This window comes from Cryptotermes secundus, unplaced genomic scaffold, assembly GCF_002891405.2.
Source record: "Cryptotermes secundus unplaced genomic scaffold, Csec_1.0 scaffold7, whole genome shotgun sequence".
Classification (NCBI taxonomy): Eukaryota; Metazoa; Arthropoda; class Insecta; order Blattodea; family Kalotermitidae; genus Cryptotermes; species Cryptotermes secundus.
Genome location: NW_019727389.1, coordinates 802,524 through 814,607, shown reverse-complemented (window position 1 = coordinate 814,607; position 12,084 = coordinate 802,524). Strand labels below are relative to the sequence as shown.

Here is a 12,084-nt window from a genome sequence, read left to right as displayed (position 1 = left end):
TAGACTTCCTCAGCCTGATTTGTTATGGATGCAGTGCCCTCCGGCTTGCCCAGCCATCCGTTGAATTAAGATTAAAGTTGGCGACAGCGGGAACAGGCATCCACTAAATGCGGTACTACGAATAATTTACAAGCTGAACGACGTGTGTTTCATTCCAGGCAGGATCATCACGTCCAGACCAGTTCCAGAGCCCGCCACTGGGTATCGATGAGTCCCTACGGTTTAAGTGGCTAGGAAGAGGAGTTACGTACATAATAAGCTAGCCTACATTACAGCCTAGTAAAGAATACGTGGAGACATATCATCATTCCCTTCAAGTCGTGTTCTTTAGCACAGGATATTTACATAACCTCTTCAGTTCATACATCATTGTCAGACAATCTACGAAACTAAATCATTCCATGGTCATCATACCTGACTAGGCGATGTGTAGTCGCTTCAGATCCTTCAGATGATAAGATGATCAGACGGTTAGGAATGACATTACAAACACGTGCGTCATTGTGGCCGCAGATTTTGCTTATATAAGAGATGCTGCAATGAATAAGCAGTATATTGCTGTTGGTCGTAGAGGCAGGCAGGAGCAACGTTGAGTAAATCACTCTGCGACCCAGAGATACCGGTGTACGAGTAAACAAGTAAGTTACGTTATTTTGAGTGGAGTGAAACTGAACCGAGTGTGCTGCGGCGTTTCAGGCTTCGGTCATGTATATATTTGCCTAAATATTAATTTCAGGGAATTCATTTTTACCCGCAACTTTCCTTGACTGTAGCGTTTTGTAGTCTGGAATGTCTGCCCATGTACGGAGCCACGCTTCCACATCACCTCACGATTTCCTGTGCTGTAATAAGTTCCACGGTTTACTTTAAATATCTGTGCTACAGCCTGTGGGCACATTCTAGTTTCATCATTTTTACTTTCTTTTTGTATGTGTTAACTCGTGGTAACGTTGAACTGCCGTGCAGGACAAATTCATCCCCTAAGTGGGATTTTAATGCCAGTCATGGCATGTTATCAACACTGCTGAGAAAGAAAGAATAAAGTTCTAGCGTAATACTACTCGTATAGCGCTCGATTAATTAAATTTTTGGTATCAGAACTTAAAGTTTCGTCATTACTAATGTCACATATACTGTACAGAGTATTATTGTAATAATTAAATGGATTATATATACGTGGTAGAGTCATTAAGTTCGTGGAATGTGGTTTAATCGCATCATATTGCAAGATATTCACATACACTTACGCAGATCCACATGGGCCCTCAAAATAGTTGCCGTAGGCTGCTATGCAAGTCTGCCAATGTTGATATAGCTGTCGAAAACATTGCGGAAACATACTGGCAGTAAATTCCGGTACGAAGCTTTGCTGCCATTCCACGAACTTATTGACTGTGGTAGTATATATGAAAGTAAAAAAAAAAAAAAAGTAAAGCAATCCCTGTACCAGGCCGTGAAGGCCCATAGGATTGTGAGACGTTGAGGGTCCCACATTATCTAGACAATCGGCTCAAAGATGGCGGTAAGGTTGTCAGCCTTACGTGCCGGCCGCGCTTTACTCCCCAGGAAAATTATATAATTAATTCCTGGTGCTCCTTTCTGTTAGAGGCAGAGTCGACCACAGGGCCATATTGCGGCTGGAAGGATTACGTCAATTGAAAAAAAAATCCAATGACCTCATCGCCACTTGAACCCGCGACCTTATATATATATACACACACACACACACACACACACACACACACACACATGCGCGCCATGAAACCAAATCAAGAATGTTGTAATGTAATAGCAAATACATAAAATTGAAAATATCAAGTAATTTAAATGCCTGCAAACAGTAAGATCTGTCTGGTAACAGAATCAGAAGATTCAGTGCCCATAATGTCAAAAGACTGCCATTGGACACATCCCATTCACCCATATATTGTAATTTATTTCCCTGAGGTCCATCATAAAATTATCTTCCCACTTCCTTTTAAGTCTTAAAAATGGTCATTTAAAATACTGTGTATGTATTTGCCATCTCCTACAACTGAGCTACATTTCCAGTCCATTCAGTTTCTTCCAATTCATTGCCCTAACACTACAGAGAGCTTTTTAACTTCGTTGACCAGTTCCACGGTTCTGCGCTTCATGGCAACCAGGGCAACACTTGCTGCGAGGCACATAAGAATTTTGCTGATGAATCAGCATGCCTGTTGGCCATTAACATTTGGAATGAAGGGAAGTAATTACGTGTGAACCACTTGATGGCATTATGTTTCAAGGCAAGTAGTGCGGTACATGTGTGGGAATTTGTTTATGATTTGTCAGCAGTAGGCAACATTTATCATTTCTAGTAGTCATTTTGTTCTCAGCTACAGTTAGTGAACAGTGTGGTATGTTATGGTGCGGTATACTTTAGAGGAACGTGTATTTCTGTATGACACCTATGTGAAATATGGATCCGCTAGAAAGTGTTGGTGAAAATTTCAATGTAACTTTCATGATAAAAGAGTCCCCAGCAGGCAAACAATTCACAATTTGGTGAATAAACTTAGAACAACAGGGCTCTTAATAAACAAGAAGCAAAAACATGAGTGCCAAGTACTTACTGAGAAGTTAGATGACATAGGAGCCAGACTTGAACATACACCTAGAAAATCACTGAAACATCTACCTCAAGAGACTGGCGTGAAAGTCTAATGCAAGAAGGGCAACACAATTCCTGAAGCTTAGACACAATAAAACAACAGTAATCTATTTATTTATTTCGTCTCTATAGATCATTGTTACATGATATAGGACACGTCAGTTACTGTACATTGGCTGTTTACAATAAGAGAATAAAGTTACAATACCTACAATTGTTTACAATAGATTACAGTAGATTAAAATAGTTAAAATTTCATATAGTGTGAGGTGGAATCCATATTAGGTCCCCTCAGCACGTCGGCTTCCATATGTCCTATTGTACCTGTACTGGTGATAATGCTTATGGAAAATCTGATGGAATGAGGATTGGCAGGGGAAACCGAAGTATTCGGGGAGAACCTGCCCCAGCGCCACTTTGTCCATCACAAATCCCACTTGATTAAACCGCAGCGGTGGGAAGCCAGCGACTAACCGCTTAAGCTATGGCGCGGCCTTTGAGATAATATGGGTGAATTTGGTGATAGCACTGGTATAACATTTCACTGTAGACTCTACACTGCAACATCTCATTACATCTGTTCTCCATTCCTGGTGCAGCTTCTTGGCATCTGCAATCTCTCCAGAATAGCCCATCTCCGACAGTGTTATCTTGGTTGGTTGCTGGAAGAAAGAAAGGAAAACTGCGCAGTAGGGATTCCCAAAACCGATTATTCATGAATTATGTGATTATAATTGATTAGTGTTTGTCTCACATGAGAGAAACTCATCCACTTTATAAAAACAATGATCGAGTAGGTAAATTTTCAAAGCGTTTTTGAACTTATATAGTACCGGTATTTCTTTGATATATCGTGGCAGATGATTTAGCAGCCGAAGTCCTACATTGTTAAAGTTTTTCTTGCATAGACTTGTATTACATGGGACGATGTGCAAATCATCTTTTTTCCTTGTGTTGTATGAGTGTAATTCTGAGTTGGTTGTGAAATTATTTGAATTGGATTTTATGTATATTAGAGTTTCGTATATGTACAAAGATGGTAGAGGTAATATATGTAATGATTTGAAAATTTGTTTACAACTAGTCGTTCTTGGGACCTGGGCCATAGCTCTTATAGCTCTCTTCTGTAATTTAAAGATCAGTTTTGCATTTACCGAGTTGCCCCAAAATATCAGTCCGTATGATAACAAAGATTGGAAATGAGCATAATATAACATGCGGACAGTCTCTAGTCCAGTTACTCTTCTAACTACCCTTGGGCCACACATGCCTTGCAGCCATGCGATCAATCTAGCAGGTTTAATTTTAGCAGTTGGTTTCTGCAGTCTGTCATTGAAGCTGAGACCAATCCATGACTGACATTCTTTACTGATGAAGTATGCTTTCACAAACACACAAAATAATCACTACTAGAGTTCATAAAATCCATATCTAAACCACAAAGTCCTGCTCCAGCCAATGAAAGTTGGTGTCTGGTGTGCTGTAAGTGTAATAAGTATTGTACCTGTTTCTCTTAACAAAACAATTTTGCGAAAGATATCTGCATGTAGAGGGACAGCATTTTCAACATTTTTTGTGATCCGTGAATTGTAACTACTTCATTACAAACAATATTGGCTGTCAGGAATGCTGCTTCATTGGCAAAATTCATATGCGCCTTGTGGCAAGCAGTGCTCTGGCACTATGAAGAGCCATGGAACAGGTCAACAAAGTAAAAATCCTCCCTGTATAAATTTTCTGTAAACGTTACAGAGTTCCTTATTATGTATTATTATTATTTTTTATTGCTAGTGGGGTGGGACTAAGTCCCTTGTACTGCAGCCACTTCTGACCTATTGTACCAGCCCCAGATGATAGGTGAGGGTGATTGTGGAGCAATTGGTGGAATGAAGATTGGCAGGGGGAACCGAAGTACTCGAAGAAAACCTGCCCCAGCACCACTTTGTCCACCACAAATCTCACTTAACCAGACCCAGGATCGAACCCGGGCCACCATGGTGGGAAGCCAGCAACTAACCACTTGAGCTATGGAGCGGCCTCCTTATTATGTAACTTCCCCCCTTCCCTCCTTATATCAGCCCTCATAAGCAGAAATATTTTCCTTAGAACTGGGTTTGAAATACTCGCAACTTATGAAAGAGAGAACTAGAATCACACAAGAGAGACTTTTGTGCAGAAGTAGAGTGTGTCAGAAATCAAATCCTTGGTATGATTATAACCCCTACTCATTTTACATGGTTTACATTTTTACCTTTAGTACATGTAAGAGCATGTCATCTGGGGGATGGTGTGGGCGAGGTGACCGACCACGCGTATTTGTCAAATGTCCACCTGTTATCTGCTATGACTCTCCACCAGCTGCCAAAGTCAGCTGTATTCACTATGATGATCTCCGCCTAAAAGCCTTGATGGGAAAAAGAATTCAGGAACTTACTGTGCCCAAGAAATCTGCAGCAACATGGGAAATGAAAGAAGGGGATCTTTGCAGGATAACTGTCACTGAAGGTTCACAGGTAGGATTCTTCAGAATTAGGACATGTAATCATTGCAATTCACACCATCCCAGAAACTCCACAATCTTGGCAAGTAGGGTAAAAAAGTTTAGAAAATCAAGTTTTATGTAACTGGAAACTAGCTATAATATAATCAGTACACATTAAAATTATTTTGCATACATAATGTATAGGTAATAAAACTGAAAAGGCATGTCTTGAAATGTGTTCTTTGCAGTAGGATCTTGATCTTCATTTACTGCAGATACAAATTTATCAAAGGGATTTTCAGCAGCCATCAACACAACTGATCAAGGTTAAAATATTAGTTTTATTTCCTACATCCCACTATATATTTCAATCTGCAGAGGTCCTTGAATACATATCAGTCATTGACTTGTCAGTTAAAACGGATCCATTTTTTATATTTATTTTTCATCAATAAAAACAGTAATATTTGTGAATAAGATGATATATGTGGAAGGTTAAACTCAAGTAGCTTCAATAATTTATGTAATTTTTTATAAGATTTAAGGAAGAGGGGGGAGTGTATTTAAGGTGTTAGTTGGTCTGTGTTGTAGGAGCCTCAATGATGTAGACTTTATATATATGGGGCATGCGGTAGTGTAGTTGGTTGAGGGGCTATGCTACAAGCCAGAAGGTCGGGGTTCAAGTCCCGATGAGGTCACTGGATTTTTTTTTACCTAATCCTTCCAGCCGCACTATGGCCCTGGGGTCGACTCAGCCTCTAACAGAAAGGAGTACCAGGAATTAATTAAATATTTTTCCTGGGGAGTAAAGTGCAGCCCACGCGTAACGCTGACAACCTTACTGCTATCTTTGAGCCGATTGTGTAGATAATGTGGGACCCTCAATGTCTCACAACCCTATGGGCCTTCACGGCCTGGTACAGGGATAGCTTTACTTTATATATATATATACATACTTCACAGACCTCAAAAAGAAAAAAAAGAATCAGTAAGGCTTGAACAGGCTTGATTGCTTTTGCATGATGAAATGAAGAACAAAAAGATGAAGTCAGCTAGCAACACAGATAAAATATTTCATACAGATTTTTTCCTCAAATTTAATTAAATATATGGGGCATGCAATAGTGTATTTTGTTGAGGCACTATGCTACAAGCTGGAAAGTCACAGGTTCAAGTCCCAATGAGGTGTATTTTTTCAAGTTACCTAATCCTTCCAGCTGCATTATGACCCTGGGGTTGACTCAGCCTCTAACAGAAATGAGTACCATGAATCTTCCTGGGGGGTGAAGGGCTGCTGGCACATAAGGCTGACAACCTTACTGTCATCTGTGAGCCAATTGTTTAGAGAAAATGTGGGAGCCTCAATGTCTCACAACTCTATGGGCCTTCATGACCTATTACAGGGATAGCTTTTACCTTCTTTCTCGTTAAATATATATCATATTGTCACTTGTATGAATGACTACAGACAGGGTTTGGATTGGTAATTGGAGTTATGGAATGCTTACATATTGTAACTACAAGTAACTATAGCACTATTGCTAATTTACACACTCTTCAATTTACTACAGTACATACAAAGTCTTCTCAGTCTGCTGTATCTTTACCGGTTGTCATCTGGTAATGGCTTCCAGCACTGTAAATTCCTGTTTCTGTGATGACTTCCATTCTAGCTGACGACGGTCTCATAACTCCCTCATTGCTCCAACTAACTCCCAGGCTGATGGCCATCTCACACCAACCTCCTACTCTTCTCACTGCCATCTCAAGACTCTCCCATAATCGCGGCTGCTTCGTTATACAGCTTGGGCACAGAGGACACAGAAAAAATTGCTTCTAACAGTTCTGCTGTTGCTTGCATGTCTATTACGGCCAGTACCTAGCAACAACCATTGTTTACAGAGCCTTTACATACCAGCAGCTGTTGTATAGCTGCTTATTTCAGTCATTGCCTAGCGACAGGTCTGCATGCCACAAATATTTTAAATAAAAGCTGTAGGTCTTAATGAGATATTTATCTTGTTATGTACACATTTTTATACAGTGAGCCATTTTGAGGAATTTTATATAATTTGTCCTCAATGATGGGGATATAACAAACTAATACACACCAAAATGAAATCTTCCTAACAAATTTTAGTGCAGGCATCCTATATAAAATTTCATTAAATCTGTTGAATAGTTTTGCTCAGTAAATTTAAATAATTCATTTGCAGGTTGGAGATGTTAATTTTTGGAATCTGAAAAATAAACAAGAGAGGTTTTACTCTGGTGAGTTAATATGTCTTTATATTTGTAATTAGTTTGGAACATGTGTTGAGTGTGAAATTTATGTTGACATTAAATAGTGGTATGTTGGAGCTGTTACAGTCTGTTCTCAGTAATATTTATATTTCTGTGCTAACCCACTTTCCTTATTACACAGCTAAAGGGAATACGTGTTTAATTTAAAGTTCTAAGAGCAGAATGTATGTACACAAAGTAGGAAATAATCAAATGTTATGAGTATGAGTATATGAAATCTTGAACTCTTTCATTTCCATACTTTTAAAGTATTGACATGCCCTCCATATTGGATTTTATTTCTGAAAATGATGGAATCAGTACTTTATTAAGATTTGAGGTTCGCATGATGACCATTAAAATCACGATCTTCAGAAATGTAATAGCATTTAGTCTGGTAATTGTTACCATCATGTCAAGAGGAAAGTGCTGCCTCCATATTGAGGGTAGAAGGGTAGATAGTAGCCTCAAAATGCCCAAAAATCAACCATGAATACTTATTTTTACCTCATTTAGGATAAATATTATTATACCTCATTTCATGCTACACTCAACCACTGATACAGTATTGTAAAATTATCATATACATTACACTATTAACAAGAATAGGTTACTTGATGTTATTTTCTCCTCAAAGGGAAAACGAGACAGCTTCATGCAACTCACCTGACAGTGTATGATCGACTATGGAGTAACTTGCCCTACCTCAGACCCATGGCAACAATAGTTGCAGATTCCTTAAAGAATTATGGGATAGATGAAGATGGAGCTAGTGTTCATGATGTTATTGGTATGTGATCAGTTTATTCAAACACAATATGTGAGTATTCAGTCACATAACTTTTAATCTTTGCTAAATATGGATCTTTTTGTGGTCTCAATATTCCAGAGAGCACATTCACTTTTCATTTACTGTTGTAACATGATTCTGTATTATTTACACGCATTATCTTGTTCTGTTATAGGAACTCGATGTGATGATTATACATATAAACTCATCACTGGCAAGGAGAGATCTGGCTCATGTCACACATACCTTACTGAAGCAGTGAAGAAACATGGCCTCACTGAGCAGGATGTTCATGATGTGTGGAACATATTCATGTGTACTGGCTTTACCAAGGTTAGATCAGATGTGTGTGGTTGGTGATACTATACATATATTAGTAGAAATTGAGCTGAGGTCAGATCAAAGCAGCCAGGCCACAGAGGACTCAGGACCATAAAATCACAGAAAATGAGAGGCAGTTAACACTGTAGTTTAATGAATCATTTATTTCATACAATATATTTCCATCTACAACATAAGTTGCATTGTAGATGGAAATATATTGCATGAAATAAATTATATAATTTTACATGTTGTTTTGTATGGGTGTGATACTTCATCTTTCACATCATGAAGGTGTTTGAGAAAACAGTGAAGAGAATATTGTGCCTAAGAGAGAGGAAATTATAGAAAACTGAACAAAATTCCATAATGAAGAACTTCATAATTTCTACTCTTTACCAAATATCCTAGAATGATAAAATCAAGTGAAATGGAGATTGACCAGACTTGTAGCACATGAGAGTTGAGAAATGAATGGAAAATTTTGGTCAGAAACTCTGAAGAGAAAATAGCACTTTGAAGAATTAGGCATTGATGGGAGGATAATATAAAATTGATCCTTAAAAATGGAGTGGGAGGGTATGAACTGGATTTGTCTGGCTCAGAATACATATATACATAATTCATAAATTCACTGATCCGCTGTCCGAATTGGACCGGATACTGAACTCGTCAAATAAGACTTGATTGCAGAACTACAATCGTGTCAACAGCAAACAACCACAAGCACCAAATAACCATAATTTACATTGTCATTCACAAACAAAATTACAAGGAATATAGTTATTAAATGTTATACATGCTTAGCAGAAATAATTCATCTATTGAATAAAAAGCATTTGTTGTGAGGAAACTCTTCAGTGTTGTTTAAAAATCTTCACATTATCACTCATCCTTTGTATATTTTGAGGAAGATTATTATAAACCATAATGGATGAATATAACACGCCTCTCTGGATTGAAGATAATCTCACCGATGACACATGTAGCTTTCCAAACTATGACGAATATTATTGTTGGCTTGAAAAAAAAATTGATTTCTAACAACAGACATCAATGTAGAATAAATATATAGGCTAGGAACCGTCAAAATACCAAACCGCTTAAAATCTTCTCTACACGAGTTTCCAGGACTCAGTCTCAGCATAACCCTAATCGCTCTTTTTTGGGCAACAAATAAACCTTTTATAACTGGAGAAGAACCCCAGAATATAATACTGTATTCAAGCTGAGACTGATAATAAGAAAAATAAGACTATTTGAAGAGCCTGTTCACTGACGAGGGATTGTAACTTCCTGAGCATAAAATATGCTGTATTCAGTTTCTTTAATAATTTTTCAGATTGTCTTTTCCAATTAAGTTGACAATCTAAATACATACCTAAAAAATTAACATTATCAACATCTTTAAGTCTAAAATTATTGTATGTTACCAATAATATATACTCTGGAGACTTTAGGAGTCACAAATTTAATCAGGTGAGTTTTACTCAAATTAAGTATCAGATTCTTATTTTGAAACCAGCTTGAAACCCTAGTCATAACTCTATTTAATTTAATATTCAAAGAGTTTAGGTCATTTGAGGTAATTAAAATTGTTGTGTCATCCGTGTACAAAACAGTACATGCTATATCCTTATGAACATTGAAATTAATCTTCATATTACATAAAAGGTGCGGGATTTCTCAACTATCCCAGCAACTTCCATCTTCTCATGAACAATTCTACTTTATGGACTTCTTTTTTTATTGCTAATTGGGTGGGACTAAGTCCCTTGTACTGCAGCCACTTCTGGCCTATTGTACAAGCCCCAAATGATAGGTGAGGGCGATTGTGGAGCAATTGGTGGAATGAAGATTGGCTGGGGAAACCGAAGTACTCTTGAGAAAACCTGCCCTGCCACTTTGTCCACCACAAATCGCACTTGACCAGACCCAGGATCGAACCCGGGCCGCCGTGGTGAGAAGCCAGCAACTAACCATTTGAGCTATGGCGCGGCCTACTTTATGGACTTAGTTATTTAGTTAGTTATGTTCGAGCATTCATAACGAAAATTTGCATAATTCCATCTGTTAGGTTTGCTATGTCTGTCCATGTTTAACAGCTTGACAGTTGGTGAATGGATATTCTGAAATTTGATATCAGGCAGTCATACCATTCCAGTCTGTAAAACCAGACAACATTAATAAACCATTTCATGAACGCCTATATGCCTTTCTATATGCATATTTAGTATAACTTAAAAAATATTTCTTGGAGCAAAATATGTTTGAATAAAAATTGTAGAGAAAAATTAAAGCACACAATCTATCCACAATACACTTTTTTCTGTGTTACAGTTTTTGAGATAATTAACTCAACAATCATTGGGCTCATGTGGATCAGTGAGATCATTATTTGACAAATCAGCAGAAAGAGAAGTAGAAACATTCCTCTCAATAACCAGAACTGCACTACAGATGAACTACAACATTTATTATCTCTTTTAAAAAAGCACAAAAACTGGCCTGTTCTTGTCCATTTTATGCATGTAATTTTTAAGTTATGGTTTGAGAATCACCTCAGACAAAAAAAAAATTCTGTGGAAAACAGACTTATTTCATACTGAATAATGTATCTCTTAAAGATCTTAATGGATGATTTCAGGATACACACCAATACTTTACAAAAGCAAGCCCTGCAAGAAAGGGGGACTACATTGAGTTCATAGCAGATATGGATTTGCTGGTGGCAATGTCCACTTGTCCACAGGGTAAGTACTTGGCTATGTTGGTAAGAAAACCAAAAGCATGAGGATGGCATGGTCTCCATTAGCAGACTGCCTGAGTTTGTGAAAAATTTTCAGTTGATCTGAAACTTGAGAGATGGAGGATAGGCACTTGCGCTCGCTCTCTCTCTCATTGAGAGAGAATATTGAATTTCAACAAAATCTGCAAAACAGTTTATGGGTCCATTTATGGCCTTATGTAAATTATGCTTTATTATGAATTAATATGACTTCAAATTTGAATTACCTTGTAACTCTTGGTGGAAGCCTCCCCTATTGAATTTCAGCAAAATGTGGGAAACACTTTTGAACACATGGGGAAGGTTGTCTTGATAGCTATTTGTGGAGGTCTCATATGTTAAATTTCACTAGCCTGCAATGGTTATGGCATCCATGAAAGAGTCCTTTTATGGTCTTACAGGCTTTATTATAAATCAGTATGATTCATAAATGCATGTTAGATACTATCAGTGATTTGGTAGGTAAAGTTGAGAAGATAGCAAGAAAACCGTGGGTTACACAGGAGATGATGAGTAAAATGGAGGAGCGAAGAAAATGGAAGAATGTCAACAATGAAGAAGGCAGGAGGAAATACAGGAGACTGAGGAATGAATTGAAAAGAGCCACGGACAGGGCCAAAAAGGAATATCTTGAGAAGATATGTAATGAGATTATGGAATTTCAAAGAACAGGCCGTTATGATTTGATGTACATGAAGACAAAAGAACTGGGATGGAAAGAGAATCATGGGATTCAAAATGTTGGCATCGAAGACTCCCAGGGGAATAGAATAGTAGATCAGAGG

General features: G+C 37.9%; 1 protein-coding gene across 3 annotated transcripts in view; it reads left to right on the top strand.

Moving 5' to 3' along the window:
- Positions 1 to 429: 429 nt before the first annotated feature.
- Positions 430 to 12,084, top strand: part of LOC111864595 (uncharacterized protein C11D3.03c) — a 29,513-nt gene continuing 17,858 nt past the window's right edge. The window contains exons 1-6 of one of the 3 annotated variants that reach the window (XM_023851947.2): positions 430 to 638; positions 4,893 to 5,148; positions 7,334 to 7,388; positions 8,038 to 8,190; positions 8,366 to 8,523; positions 11,159 to 11,264. In XM_023851947.2, coding sequence (XP_023707715.1) covers positions 4,906 to 5,148; positions 7,334 to 7,388; positions 8,038 to 8,190; positions 8,366 to 8,523; positions 11,159 to 11,264 — 715 coding nt within the window. In that variant the 5' untranslated portion in view covers positions 430 to 638; positions 4,893 to 4,905. Of the gene's footprint in view, positions 639 to 3,166; positions 3,294 to 4,886; positions 5,149 to 7,333; positions 7,389 to 8,037; positions 8,191 to 8,365; positions 8,524 to 11,158; positions 11,265 to 12,084 lie in introns of those variants that run through there. The other 2 variants (XM_033751490.1, XM_023851946.2) reach the window with 2 other exon arrangements.